Here is a 16,056-nt window from a genome sequence, read left to right as displayed (position 1 = left end):
CCCTCATTAACCCAGGTCCAATCTGTTTTTCAAACCTCATTTCTAGTCACTCCCCATGTCTACCTACCTATAACAGATTACTTGCTACATTACCCAACATGCTCAACACCTTTATATCTCTGTGACTTTGTCTTTTGCTACAAATGTTCTTCCATCCTCTTTCTACCAGGTAAACTACTATTCATCTTTTAAGATCGAACTCAAATGTGTTCAAACTTTACCTCTATTTCCTAATGCTGAATTAACTGTTTTGCTATCTATATTCCTGAAACACTTTATAAATAAATGCCTACCCTGCTTTCACATTAAATTATAATTATCTCCCCCTTTAGAGTATGAACTTACTGAACACAAAGATCATATATCCTCAGCAAGTAAATAGTTCACTTAGAACAATTACTATTTGTTGAATTGAGCTAAAGTTCAGAAAATAAACTATAAGTCCATAAAGCGAGGTCCCAAACTTCATCAATATTTTCAAATGCAGCAGAACTGCTCTTTGTCCAACATGATCAGGATCAGTAGTTGATTACTTAGAAAAGTCTGTTAAAGAAGGGAAACATACATACACTCTCCTTAAACACTTTAACTTAAAGCATATGCAGTAAGTGTATAGTCATTCTCTAATGTAATAACACACACTCAAGGTACAGTTTTTAATGGGAATTGTGCTTCCTTCTTGTATAAACCATACCTGTCATTTATACTGCTCAGTTTCCATCTTTTTAAAATGGACCAAGGACCTGAGAACTAGAATCCTTCTAGAGGTTTGTAATTTTTTCCCAATCTTATAAACTACTTAATTAAATTAATTACAATAACAAGTACAACTGGCATAAGAAGGTTTGGTTACCAGTACAACCAACTCAATATATAACTGAACTGGTGAGAGAAATATAGAGGTATAGAAATCTTCTAATGGACAAGATTCATCATGCATTCATTACGCTTTGATCATCAGTCAGTACATGTTACAGAAGGACTGGGAAATATCAGTTACTCCAATGAGTCAATTAAGCGGAGTTTTGTTAAGAGAGTGTCAACATAATGCAACTAAAGATAGTCCTTTGTGAATATATCAATTCATAATAGCAGAATCAGTTTCAGATTAAATGCTCTGAGCCAGCTTCCTTATCTGGTAAAGAAAAAATGGCATATTGTAAGCCCTAATATCTGGACTTGCTCTTACCTGTCAATCCTAGCTCCCACTTCTGGACATGATTTTACCTATGGGCCCTCAGGTTGTTCATATCTTCAAACTTCATAGCAAAAAACATGTATTTCTTAAAATCATGGCTCAACTAAAACCTTGTTCCAGAATCAAGATCCCATCTTCCCCACCTTCTTGGTCCATCAGTTTCTTTTAATTATCCTACCTGCCTGCTTGGACTTGTGACCATGTATTCAACTTGCTCTGTGACATCTATAATCTCCTTTTCCTTTATTGCCTGACCAGACTTCTGAATAACAACACGGCCTTCAGAATAAATGTAAGCTGACTGTCTCCCGGCTTGGTGTCCAACTGCCTGTCCTAAACCAAATATCTAAGTATAGTCAGATTTCTACATACCTGCACACTTGCCCATTCTTGCAGATTTGTTTTCAGTTTATCTTCTCAGTCTATATCCTAACTTTTCTACTTTGTCTTAGCACTCCCAATTCTACCATCTTTTCAGCTAAAGTTCATAGCCATTCATGGTTGCTAAGACTACATACAAAGTACAATGAATACAATTAGAATAAAAAAGCAATAGCTCCAAGGCACTAAAAGATCCCAGAAAAAGCCTAAATTATGTCTGTACATGCTACTTGCTATGATATAATAAATGAACTTAGATATTTTAGAAAAGTTTCAATAACAGGTGAAACAAAAGATTTTCTGGGTTTTTCTTAGTTAATAAAGAAATTAAAGGAACTAGAATACTTCATTCCTCAGGAATTTGAATTTTCTAAATATTTACCATATATAAATATTTTAAAGAATGATAAATTTTATTATAATCATATTTTAAATATGAAATAATGTGAGTATAGCTTGGCTATCAGGTTTGAGAGAAGAATAAAAAGATAACTGTTTAATTCTCTTAGTCTTGTTCTAATTTTCATAGTCTCTAATTTTTGTATTATTTCCAAACCTATGGTAATATTATGGCAAGTTTTTAAAAAACAACATTAATTATTTTAATTGATGTATAACAAATTCAGACTTTTTAACATCTGTGAAATCTTATTTAAAACACGGAAACAATACTTTCTTTTGATGAAAGCTTCTTTTTGACTAATCACAATAGAAAGAATAAGCACGGGGCTTCCCCGGTGGTGCAGTGGTTGAGAGTCTGCCTGCCGATGCACAGGACACGGGTTCGTGCCCCGGTCCGGGAAGATCCCACATGCCGTGGAGTGGCTGGGCCCATGAACCATGGCCGCTGAGCCTGCGCGTCCAGAGACTGTGCTCCGCAACGGGAGAGGCCACAACAGTGAGAGGCCCGCATAACGCAAAAAAAAAAAAAAGAATAAGCACGAAGATTACTCTAACTTCAGATTCTAGAATAACAATGAATAATAGAATGTCACTTCAACAGTCAACTGTTTCAAAGTATTTTCAAATTACTGCATGCACAGAAGCATAAATGATGATAAACAACATATGGCTTTAGTCACCATGGATACAGTTCATGGAAACCCTATTTCTTAAAAAACTGAATATTTTTTTCTTTCTAAAAGAAAGAATCTTCTTTCTAAAAGATAAAAGCACACAGGTTAGCACACCAAAAGTACAAGCATTAAAAACATACCAATTTCTTCCACTTCTTCCAGGAAATCATTATATTCTCTTAGACTAGGAAAGTCTTCTTCCCTTTTATTGTATCTTTAAGAGAAGAAAAAAATGAACATATTCCATATCATTTGCTTTCAATATTAACTAACTGGTTTGTTTGATCTTACTAATTCATACATGATACATAAAAAAGGACTGCTTATGGCGTAAAACAGTTTTCTTGACACCAGGTTTGTAGCTACAGCAAGAATGTTGTTCTTAAATTCTTATGACTACAGAGGAGTAGAATCAGGAGAGAATGGTACAACATGTAAAATCCTAAGACTTAAGGGAAAAATAAAGAAATTAGGACACTGAAAAAATGGGAAATGAGCTTAAACAAGGTCTATCATTGGAATTATGATATTGTTTACTTCTAATAAATAGAGTCACTAATTTCCAGAAAGCTAAAATTAATTAAAAAGACACCTTCCTGGGACTTCCCTTGTGGCACAGTGGTTAAGAATCCACCTGCCAATTCAGGGGACATGGGTTCATTCCCTGCTCCAGGAAGATCCCACATGCCACAGAGCAACTGAGCCCATGCACCACAACTACTGAGCCCACGAGCCCATGCTCTGCAACAAGGGAAGCCACTGCAATGAGAAGCCCGTGCACCACAAAGAAGAGTAATCCCCGCTCGCCGCAACTAGAGAAAGCCCGAGTGCAGCAACAAAGACCCAACACAGCCAAAAATAAATAAATAAATAAATAAATGAATAAATAAATTTTAAAAAATAAAGTAAACAAATAAAATGTTTCTCTAAAAAATAAAAATAAAAAATAAATAAATAAAAAGACACCTGCCTGTTTTTCATGACAGTTACAGTCTAAAGGATGCTAGATCAAGAAAATCTATAAATATTGTAAGTGTGCCTGTGAAGAATTAGGAAACGAGAGGGCTTAATGAAAAAGATAAGAATCTAAGAGAGACTATCTCCCATAAGCAATCCAAAAACTAAAAGAGTAGCTTGGGGTATTGATAAAGTAACACTTTATCTAGTAAAGTACCTAGAAAGATGCCGCTAAAACATTGGTGACCAAGGTTGAAATGTAGACCACCTAGATAGATAGATATTAATTCTTTAAACCTAAAAAACAATAAAACTAACATACCATTGTAAAGCAATTATACTCCAATAAAGATGTTTAAAAAAAAAAAGAACAAAAAATAAATAAATAAAAAACAATAAAGTGGCTTATAACAAAAGTACAGATAAAATGAAATCCAAAACGATTAACAAAGAGTAAAAAACTAAATCATAAGTGAAAAAGAATATTAGAAATATTTATGTACTCACATACACACAGAGAGATCTATCAAAAGAAATTGTAGCTAATGCTGATTTTTCTCTAATAGCTTTCAATCTCAACTTAAATGTTACCTCCTCAGGCCTTACCTTACATCACTGACTCACAACAACATTCAGTCCCTAACTTCATAGCATTTTTCTCAATGTATAATCACATATTTGTTTTGTTTGCCTGTTTTACTGTCTATGTCTATGCTATCCAAGCCACTGTACTGTAAGCCTTTCGAGGGCCTAATATGTATAACACTGTTCGAACAGAGTAGGTACTCAGTATATATTTAGTAATTAAATTAAAGAATAAATAAAGCAAATAAATTGTGAAGCCATCAATTTGGAGGATTTACGCTTCTCTGGGAGTTCCCCGATGGCCTAGTAGTTAGGATTCTGGGCTTTCACTGCTGTGGTCTGGATTCCATCCCTCGTAGGGAACTGAGATCCTGCAAGCCGCATGGAGTGGCCAAAAAATTTTTTTTTAATAAAAAAGATTTACACTTCTCTAACAAAGATTAGATAATTCGGGACTTCCCTGGTGGTCCAGTGGTAAAGAATCCACCTTCCAATGCAGGGGACGGCAGTTCAATCCCTGGTAGGGGAACTAAGATCCCACATGCGGTGGGACAACTAAGCCCGCACGCCACAACTACGCCCACATGCCACAACTACTGAGCTCGCACACCTCATCTAGAGAGAGCCTGCGTTCCGCAAACTACAGAGCCAACGCGCTCAGGAGCCTGCATGCCACAACTGAAGAAGAGAAAACCCAGATGCCACAACTAGAGAGAAGCCCACACGCCACAACGAAGAGCCTGCGGGACGCAACAAAAGATCCCACATGCCCCAACTAAGACCTGACGCAGACAAATTAAAAAAAAGATTAGATAATTAATATTACTGAGCTCTCTAAGACCTTAATAAATTTTTTAACATTGAACAATTACATAGATGAATTTATACTTATTCACTTGCCAAACTGTCCACATTTCTACAAGTAAATAATTATATCAGTTACAGAAATAATTGTTAAAGTCCTCTTTGTGAACTGAATCATTCAAACATTAACACTTACATCTTTAGCACTTTTTTCCGAATCTCAACTTCCTTGTCAACAGTAGGATCTTCAAAGAGTTGTACCCTGAAGTTGCTCTTTCTAAGTGGAGTGCCACACTCAGGACAGTTTCCAGCTCCTCTCACAAAGAGTAAATCCACGCAACTTTCACACCTGTAAGGAGAAAAAATATAACTTTTAAGCTAGTATTCAAATCGGCAACAACTCTGTATATAGTTTGCCTTTGTTTTGGTGTTTCTTTGTTTGTGGGGGTGCTGCAGGGGGCCAGGAAAATTAATCATTGCTACTTAAACTCTTATTAAAAACCTTTGGGAAAAAAGTTCATTTTCATTTGGAGTCTACTTCAGACATAGGTGTCCCAAGGGTTACCAGTTTAGTTTTACAAATTAAACAAATATACAAGTTTTTAAAAATTGATTTGGGACCTGGGAGGACTCAGATAGCAGGACAGGGGGAAGTCAAAGAGGCACGTAAAAGAGCAGTCTAGGGTCAACTCCACTCTCAGTCCAGTATCACCCTTAGACCTGGCAGGGGCCTGCACTTTAGAGAACCCTGCATATCATAATCACTAAAACAAAAACTTTTTTTCCCCTTTCAGCCTTTGTAAGGAAGTTTTTTAAAGTTCTGTTAGCAATTGAGTAAGTGGCAGTTACTCAAAAGGGAGAGGTGCTAGCTGAAGGAGGCCCCCAGGCCAGAGGATAAAGAACTGAGAGTGACCTAGTATATGTGGAGAAGAGAAAATCACCACAGCTTCTGCCCTGAGAAATCCTAGAAAGAGTGGCTACTTATAAAATCTTTAATCAGTTAAACCTGGCTGTCCTAAATTCACCAAAGTGATTGCCCAGGCAAGCCAAGTTTCCCAAATACCTCCATCCCTTCTTTCCTCCCTTCTTGGGTAGTACAATTTGGGGAAGAACTTAGAACTTCCTGGAAGTCTTGAGATGGAAAAGAAAGGAGCTGGCAAGGTTAATGAGATTCCTGCGAATTAAGATTCCTGCGAATTGACAGTATCAGTTCATATACTGTTTTAGATGGGTCCAGGCACCACCCAATCATCCCTGCCCCACCCTGCCCTAGCAGATCCATGCTAGTAATCGGACTAGCAAGTGGAAAGGCTGACCAGAAGAAAGTAGCTGCTTTAGCCTGTGGGTCTTAAAGATTCAAGTTCCTGGGAACTCAGGATGCAGCGTTGGAACTAAGGCTGCACTAAAGATGTAGCTTGATTCATACTTTCAAACATTTAAACATTTTGGTATGTAGTCCTCCAGCTGTAATATTGCCCAAATCCATATGTTAGGGCCATACCAACCCTAATCACTCCTTTCTTAGCACTATTTGAAATTATTTATTTCTTTATGTGTTGATTTTCTGTAACCTCCACTAGAATGGAGGGCCGGAATTTGGCCTATTATTATTCTAAACACATCACATCACAAAAAAAAAAAAAAAAAAAAAGGACAAATTCTAATAAATAAGGGAAAAGTTGATTTCTTCCAAATATGTAGCTGACTTATGGAATAAGCTAAATGAGAAGAATGATACAGATAAATAAGAATATTTAAGGTTAGTTATCAGTAAAATACTAACATTGACCTTTGCATATTTCTATCTTAAAGTAGAGGGGAAAAAAATCCATCAAAAAATAGAGGCAAAAAATCCCTAAGAGGGAGAACAGAGATCATAGTTGACATTATTCAAGATCAACAAAACCCCAGAAAATTCACTTGGGATTGGGAAGATTGGGAGTGGTACATTTTGCCTAATCTTTGTGGTTGGAGGAAATTAAATCCAGCTAGAGAAGTTGAAAATGAGCACACTTTAGAACTACACTGACTAAAGATAGTTATAGGCAAGGAGCCATCTGAAATACTCAAAACCATCGAGCCATTATATAGAATATTCTATATTTCAAGGTCTTGGAGAGTAGACTCAGTCAATAATTCAGTTAACAAGGTAATACACTTTAATATTTCTAAAAGTCATATTGTAATCTCAGACATATAATTTGTTACCACCGTCAGTTCTGCATCTCCACTTTTCAAAAATCTACCTTAAATCATAAGGATTTCAACAGTATTAAGGTTTTCTTTTAATAATTTATTTTCCCATACTTTTCCCTTTCTGATTTTAATTGCTAAAAGAACAAATAATTCTTTTTTTAAAGCTCAAATGTAGAAGTATATAGAGAAAAAACTCAAAGTTCTACTTCATTCTGTTCTACATCTCACTTCCCACATGTAACATACAACTGTTAAGTTCCATGTTTACAGGGCCAGATCTTTTTCTACATACTTACAATATACGTATTTACAGATTATATACATGAAAACTGGTCATATAAAAAAAGAACAGAAGAAAAAGTTCCTTATTGCTAGTTCACTTCATCTGGCAGCAGAGCAGCCAAAAGAGCAGTATGTGGGCAATCTTTTGCCTCCAAGAGTGCTAGGAACTTTTTCAAACAAAATCTTATATTCTGCAGAACATAGGAAAATTTGCTGAAAAAGCCCAAATCCTCAGTTATTACCCATTCCCAAAGATATTTTTATGGTTTTCTTTTGTTTTTAAAAACCAGAATGGTTCCTGCCCTCTTTTCTCTCTGAACGACTTATTTTTAGATTTTATTTTCTTCTCTCAAGAATATTTAACTGCTTATATTCCTCTGTCAAGATTTTTAATCAGCTTGTTTCTTCTTTTTCCAGAGGTAACAAGTCGATTAAAAATCTTGACAAAGACTAGATACAAAAAAACCTACAGCTAACCTCATACTTAATGGTGAGAAACTGGAAGTTTTCCAACTAAAATCAGGTACAAAGCAAGACTGTCTCCTACTCTCACTCTCTCCTACTGTCACTACTCCTTTTCAACATGATACTGGAAGTCTTTGCTAATGCAGTAAGACAAGAAAAGGAAATAAAAGATATACAGATTGGAAAGGAAGACACAGAGCTCTCTTTGTTTACAGATGACATGATTGTCTTTGTTAAACATCCAAAAGAATCAACCAAAAAACTTCTAGAACTAATAAGTGATTATAGCAAAGTTGCAGGATACAATATACAAAAAGTCTACTGCTTTCCTATGTACCAACAATGAACAAGTGTAATTTGAAATTAAAAACACAATACCATTTATGTTAGCTCCCAAAAATTTGAACGTTTAAGTATAAATCTAACAAAATATGTACAAGATATTGTACAAAATATGTACAAATGAGAAAAACTACAAAACTCCTATGAACAAAATCAAAACAGAATTAAATAAATGGAGAGATATTCCATATTCATGGACAGAAAGAGTTCATGGAAAGGAAGACTCAATATTTTGAGTTGTCAATTTTTACCATCTTGATCTATAGATTCAATGCAATTCCAATCAAATTGCCAGGAAGTTACTGTATGGACATCAACGAACTGATTCTAAAGTTTATAGAAAAAGGCAAAAGACCAGAATAGGTACCATAATGTCGAAGGAGAAAAACAAAGTTGGAAAACTGATGCTACCTGACTTCAAGATTTACTACACGGCTTCCCTGGTGGCGCAGTGGTTGAGAGTCCGCCTGCCGATGCAGGGGACACAGGTTCGAGCCTTGGTCCAGGAAGATCCCACATGCCGCGGAGCAACTAGGCCCACGGGCCACAACTACCGAAGCCCACGTCCCTAGAGCCCCGTGCTCTGCAACAAGAGAAGCAAACGCAATGAGAGGCCTGTGCACTGCCTGAAGAGTAGCCCCCGCTCGCCACAACTAGAGAAAACCCGTGCACAGCAACGAAGACCCAACACAGCCAAAAATAAATAAAATAAATAAATTAAAACCAAAAAAACTGTATGACTTTGGGTATGGCGATGACTTTATAGATACAACACCAAAGGCATGATCCAAGAAAGATATCACTGATAAGCTGGATTTTTTTTTTCAATTAAAAATTTCGGCTCTGCTAAAGATGACGTCAAGAGAAAAAAAACACCTGATAAAGGACTGTTATCTAAAATATACGGGGGAGAAAACCTCTTTAAAAATGGGCCGGGCTTCCCTGGTGGCGCAGTGGTTGGGGGTCTGCCTGCCGATGTAGGGGATGTGGGTTCGTGCCCCGGTCTGGGAGGATCCCACATGCCACGGAGCGGCTGGGCCTGTGAGCCATGGCCACTGAGCCTGCGAGTCCAGAGCCTGTGCTCTGCAACAGGAGAGGCCACAACAGTGAGAGGCCTGCGTACCGCAAAATAAAAAATAAATTAATTAATTAAATTTAAAAAAAAATGGGCCAAAGACCTTAACAGACAACTCACCAAAGAAGACACAGGTACACCTCATTTTACTGAGCTCTGCTTTATTTCACTTTGCAGATATTGTGGTTTTTACTAACTGAAGGTTTGTGGCAACTGCATTGTCAGATGATAGTTAACATTTTCTAGTAATAGAGTATTTTTTAATTAAGGTATGTACTTTTTTTTAGACATAATGCTATTGCACACTTAACAGACTACAGTGCAGTGTAAACATAACTTTTATATGTACACTGGGAAACCAAAAAATTATTGACTCATTTTATTGCAATATTCACTTTATTGCAGTGGTCTGGCACTGAACCCACAATATCTCCAAGGTATGCCTGTATACAGATAGCAAATAAACACATGAAAAGATGTTCCACATAACACGGCATCAGGGAAATGCAAGTTAAAACAATGAGGTATACACTACACTCCTATTAAAATGGCCAAAATGCAATATACTGACAACACCAAATGCTTACAAAGATGTGGAGCAACAGGAACTCTCAGACATTGCTGGGGGGAATGCAAAATGGTACAGTCACTTTGGAAGACAGTTTGATGGTTCTTTATGAAACACAGCATGCTCTTACCATACAATCCAGCAATTATGCTCCTTGGTATTTAACCAAAGAAGTTGAAAACTACATCCACACAAATACCTGCACAGATGTTTATAGAATCTTTGTTCATAATTGCCAAAACTTGGACACAACCAAGATGTCCTTCAATAGGTAAATGGATACATAAACTGTGGTATATCCAGACAACAGAATATTATTCAGCACTAAAAACAAATGAACTATGAAGCCATGAAAAGACATGAAAGAAGCTTAAATGCATATTACTAAGTGAAAGAAAACAATCTGAAAAGCCTACATAGTATAAGATTCCAACTATATGACATCTTAGAAAAGGCAAAATTACGGAGACAATATACCTGATCTTAGCCGAAAGGTCGAGAAGGGATTACGGAGATGATAAAAAGATCAGGGGTTGTGGTGGACGGAGGGAGGAATAGGCAGAGCACAGAGGAATTTTAGAGCAGTGAGAGTACTCTGTCTGATATTATAATGATGGATATGTCATTATACTTCTGTCCAAACCCATAGAATGTACAACACCAAGAGTGAATCCTAAAGTAAACTATGGACTTTGGGTGATAATGATGTGTCAATATAGGTTCATCCTTGGTATTAAGAAAAAAACAAAAAAAAAGGACAATTCTGGTGAACGATGTTGATAATGGGTAAATGAGAAATCTCTGTACCTTCCTCTCAATTTTGTTGTAAATCTAAACCTGCTCAAAAAAATTAAGTCTATAAAAAATAATAATGTTGTCATTTTTTGTTTTTAAAAGCAAAGTACATCAATGTTTGCTCAATGTTTATTAACATTTTCAATTCGTCATTTTAAATATCCAATAAACACTAAGGAAAATCAATTAATAAAATAATAGACAAGCTTGAGACTTGTTCCCCAGATTGTTTTAAAAGCTAAGTGTTCAACTGCCTTACCCATAAAAGCAATAATAATCCCTAAATTAACTCTCTTCCAGAAATGTTACTCAAATGAGAGGACATATGTGAAACCACTGTGAAAAACTACCTACATGTCCTAAGATCATGCCATGGAAGTTTTTATTCTAGAATGCATTTCCTTAAATGATAAATCCTGCATTTACCATGTAAAAGGTAGTTTTCTTACCAAAGACAACTCTTTAACTCTAGAATACACTTTTTTAAAATTAATTTTTATTGGAGTATAGTTGCTTTACAATTTTGTGTTAGCTTCTGCTGTACAGCAAAGTGAATCAGCTATACATATACATATATCCCCTCTTTTTTGGATTTCCTTCCCATTTAGGTCACCACAGAGCACTGACTAGAGTTCCCTGTGCTATACAGTAGGTTCTCATTAGTCATCTATTTTATACATAGTAGTGTATATATATCAATCCAAATCTCCCAATTCATCCCATCCTCCTTCCCCCCTCCCCCGTATCCATAGATCCATTCTCTATAGAATACACTTCTTTAAAAAGATAAAGCTACCACTGACCACATAAAAATTACTTACTGAAGTGATTTACTAAAGATATGATGATATAATTAAACCTCACATTGGTAATCATAAGACCTAGGTTGCCATCCCAGTTTTGTCTCTTACAATATGAGGAACTATGAGGAAGTCAAATTCTAATTTATATCTAAGGTTTCTTCCCACTTGGATAATTCTAGATACCTTGGGGTGTTACACAAGTTGTTAATTTTTTTTCCAAATAAGAATATATTTTCTCTCAATATAACTGATGTTTATCAGTTTAAATTTTCCATATCACCTATACTTACAAACTTTATATATGGTACAGACTTACCCTTAATGCTTTAATTCAATCAAGAATATTATAACCACAGGAATTCTCCAGTGTTCCAGTGGTTAGGACTCAGCGCTTTCACTGCCAAGGGCCCAGGTTCAATTCCTGGTTGAGGAGCTAAGATCCTACAAGCCATGTGGCATGACCAAAGAAAAAAAAAAGAATATTATAGCCTATGATATTATATTTAGGGATGTGATATAGAAGGCTCTATGACAGATGGGATTAGCAACACAAAGTATAAGAAGACACAGACCCCCAGGATCTCTTCAAAAGTTTCTATAATATGGTAATTTTGCCCAGAAAAAATATACCATTTTCAGCATTTGAAAAAATTGGTACAATACTTTTAGAAGCACATATAGTTAAACATATATACATACAAGCACATACATGTATGCACAAAAATATATACAGGTATGCAGAGGAAGAGAGGGTCCTTTAGAAGAAAAAAGACATTTTGGTAAGAACTTTGTTTCTCAATCTTACTATGCTGATAATATATTCTTTTGAATTTGTACCAACATAATGCTATTTTAACAAATTATGAGTATGATACTACTTTGAATGCATACAACTGTTCTTCTAAAAAGCTTAAAAATCTATACAAAGACCATGATTAAAAAATAAAGGCTGAGTTAGATATTATTTTCCCCTTTCCACAGGGAGTAAAACAAAATGACCTGTCAAAGGTCATAGTTTAAGTACAGGCTAGAAATCTATGTCGCCTAATTTCTGGGCATTTCTGGGCATCTTTCTACCAATTGAATGTTCCAGATCTGGCCAAACCCAACAGATTCAGATCCAGGAAATCTCACAGCATTATCCGTGATGCTAGAGTATCCAAACCATCATATAACTACTTAGTATGAGAAGGTTTAGATCCATTTGGCAGTGAATTATAAGGTTTATGTTACCCTATGGCAAGATGAAGGGTCCATAAAACAAAGGGACAAGGTTGTGTCTGCTAAGTGTCAAAACAGTAGTAGATTCACTCCTTGAGCAGCTGAGAGGGAATAGAGCACCATTAAGGGCAGAAATTCTGGAGCCATTTTGCCTCCTTCTCTTCAGTCATTTGTTAGGCCTGCAACCCTAGACAAATTATTAACCATCACTGTGCCTCAACTTCCTTGTGAAAAAGAAAAATAGTATCTTCCAGGGGTTGAGGTGTAGGGAGGTAGAGATCTGCCTCACAGAGTTGATGAGATTTGTATCAGCTAATTTCAGTTAAAATGTTTAGAAATACACCAGGCATATAGTATGCTCTCAATAAACATTAGCTATTACAACTAGTACTTAATGCAAAGAAGAACTAATAAGGACCAGAGTTCAAAGGAGGCAGTATCAAGGATCAGCTGGAGAAGGACTCAGAAAACAGGCTGAACAGCGTTGGGCCTTGAAGAACTTGATGGCTTTGAAGTACAAAAGAAGGATGACATTCCAGGCAGAAATCACAGCAAGAACAATGGTGTAAATACTCACAATTTATACATGGAACAATAAACAGAACACTTCGGGGAAAAAAAATTAATGTAAGGATGTAAAGCAGTCCTTCTCACCCTTTCCCATCAAAGTACTCTTAAATGGCAGAGAAAAATGTATCACCTGGAAGACTGGGGACATAGTCTCAAATGGTCTCCCCATAAGGTCAACATTTCTTCAAATTATGATGTTTTATCTTAAAAATTCATAAAAACTCAATTTGACTCCACAATACAATCCTATTTATTGTCATTGAAAGATGTCTTCAAATAATTCCCAGTTATTCAATTACTCAAAATTTTTTTCATATTCTCTAGGTAAAACTGACATTCCAAAAAGATACCTATATATTTATGTACCACCAACATACCAAGCACACTGCAAGGACCAAATATACTTCAGTTAAAGAAACATAGAGGGGAATTCCCTGGTGGTCAGTGGTTAGGACTCCAAGCTTTCACTGCCAAGGGACTGGGTGCAATCCCTGGTCAGGGAAATAAGATCCCACAAGCCACACAGCACACCCTCCCCCTCCCACAAAAAGCAGCATAGAGGATAACAAAAATAATAATAATACATCCATCCATGGGAATCTTACAAAGGAAAGAAGTAGCAAATTAATGTGGAAAGGAATGATTACTCAATAAATGGTTAGGACACCACTGGCTTTCTAGATGAAGGGGGAAAAAAACTAGATCCTTATTTCTCACACTATCAACAAAAAGAAATGCCATATGAATAAATGATCTAAACATAAAAGAAAAAAACTTTAAACTGAAGAGATTATAGGAGAAATTATGACATCAGGGCAGGGATTTCTTAAAAGTGACTAAAACACTTTAAACCATGTAAAGAAGATTGATAAATTTCATTTTATCCAAATTAAAAGCTTTTGGGCTTCCCTGGTGGCGCAGAGGTTGAGAGTCCGCCTGCCGATGCAGGGGACGCGGGTTCGTGCCCCGGTCTGGGAGGATCCCACGTGCCGCGGAGCGGCTGGGCCCGTGAGCTATGGCCGCTGAGCCTGCGCGTCCGGAGCCTGTGCTCCGCAACGGGAAAGGCCACAACAGTGAGAGGCCCACATACCACCAAAAAAAAAAAAAAAAAAAAAAAAAAATTAAAAGCTTTTATGGGAGGCTGGGGGACACAATACGGCTTACACACTCACTACAGACTAGGAAATTACTTTTTCATCATACATAAAAAATAATATTCAGACTATATAAAAAGGTTCTACAAATCAGTAACACAGTGCTATAGAAAAATGAGTGGATTATGTGAACAAGCAAATTGCACCATGCAAATTCACTTGCTTCTTAGAGTTAAGTTCACCCTAGATGGGAACAGCTTCTTAAGGATTCTACTTATTTAGTTTCCATGGGAAACCTTCAAGAGAAAGGGACAAACTACAGCCCCAATACTGCCCTTGATTTCCTGGCCATAACTGATCCTCATCATCCTTCTCTAGTTTCCCCTCACCCTCTACTAGCACTTCTGCTGGTCTAGGCAGCTTGCCTGCTTACCATTCTCTTTTTAAGTTGTGGCTACTGTACTTATATATTTACTACAGTAGGCTTGGGAGCACCAAGAGATATCCTAGTGGATCCCTTAAGTGCCATATTCTTCCCTGACCTCATTGGGATGGTGATCAGAGTCAATTACTCTTGCCAAGATGATGACTCCTTTTTTCCTTTCTTCTTTTGGCACAAGGACCCCAAAGTTACCAGACGGCAGGCATGGCCTAACGTTTAATGGAGTTCTTACCCTGTCCCCCGTGGGGCACTTTCAGCTCCAGAAACAAGGATCTCTAAGTCCACAGAGCCTAAAGTTACATGGATGGAAAGCACAAATTCCCCAAGTAATGACTGGGTGTAACATTGAGTGAACCCACTCCCACTTCCATCTCTTCGTTCTAGGACTGATGTATTTTACCTGTTAGGGATGCCCAAAATAATGGTCATATCCATATGAATATTTAGGGTACAGAAAGCACCCTGGAGGATTGGTGTCCACCCTTTTAGAGTATCACCTCCAATCCAGCACCTTAGTTGCATTTATGAGCTCATTAAAACTGCTCTACCAATCCAGACGAGTAAGAGTGGAGCAGTTAGTGTCAGGACCAGTGAATTCATGAACTTAGGCTCACAGTCACATATCTTTTCCTACAGAGTGAGACTCTTGGTAAGAGAAAATGTTGCTCAAGATACCATATTGGTAAAATAAACACTGTGTTAAGTCTTCAGACAGTAGTGCTGGCCACAGCCCTATGAGCAGGAAAAGCACACCTGTACTCAGAATGTATGTTAACCCCAGACTAGATGAACTGCTGTCCCTCCCAGGATGGGGGAAGGTACAGTTTTAGAGGTTGGTGCTTGATCTTCCCCACTATGATAGCCTTTACCCCACTGGTCACAGAACCAATCTGAGAGTTCTGGCAAACACCATGTATGTCCATTCCCATTATACATTTGGGAACCAAGGAAATGACTACCAGGTGAGAACACAGACCCACTGTGAGCTAAATCTGAGCCAAAACGCTATTTATTATTAGGTGATAATAATAAATCTGATTCTCATACACCCTCATTCTAATAAGAGGAATGTAGTATCACTTTGGGTCCCCAGATTTCAACTGTCAATTCACACCATGGTCAATAATCCCTCACAGGTTTGCAGCCAAAACTGAATCACTGAAGGTGTCTGGGCAGAACAAGCATGAAGCATTAACTGGGCT

At 37.0% G+C, this 16,056-nt stretch overlaps 1 protein-coding gene across 2 annotated transcripts in view; it reads right to left on the bottom strand.

The window, feature by feature from the left end:
* Positions 1-16,056, bottom strand: part of MNAT1 (MNAT1 component of CDK activating kinase) — a 220,335-nt gene that overhangs the window by 168,357 nt on the left and 35,922 nt on the right. For both annotated transcript variants that reach the window (XM_079699958.1, XM_079699959.1), the window contains exons 2-3: positions 5,198-5,350; positions 2,796-2,869 (exon numbers count right to left, since the gene is read on the bottom strand). In XM_079699958.1, the coding sequence (XP_079556084.1) occupies positions 2,796-2,869; positions 5,198-5,350 (227 nt within the window). The remainder of the gene's footprint in view (positions 1-2,795; positions 2,870-5,197; positions 5,351-16,056) is intronic.

The sequence above is a fragment of the Hyperoodon ampullatus genome (genome assembly GCF_949752795.1).
Source record: "Hyperoodon ampullatus genome assembly, chromosome: 3".
In the NCBI taxonomy this organism is placed as follows: domain Eukaryota; kingdom Metazoa; phylum Chordata; class Mammalia; order Artiodactyla; family Ziphiidae; genus Hyperoodon; species Hyperoodon ampullatus.
The sequence above is the reverse complement of the archived record's forward strand: the minus strand, read 5'-3'. Positions and strand labels throughout refer to the sequence as shown.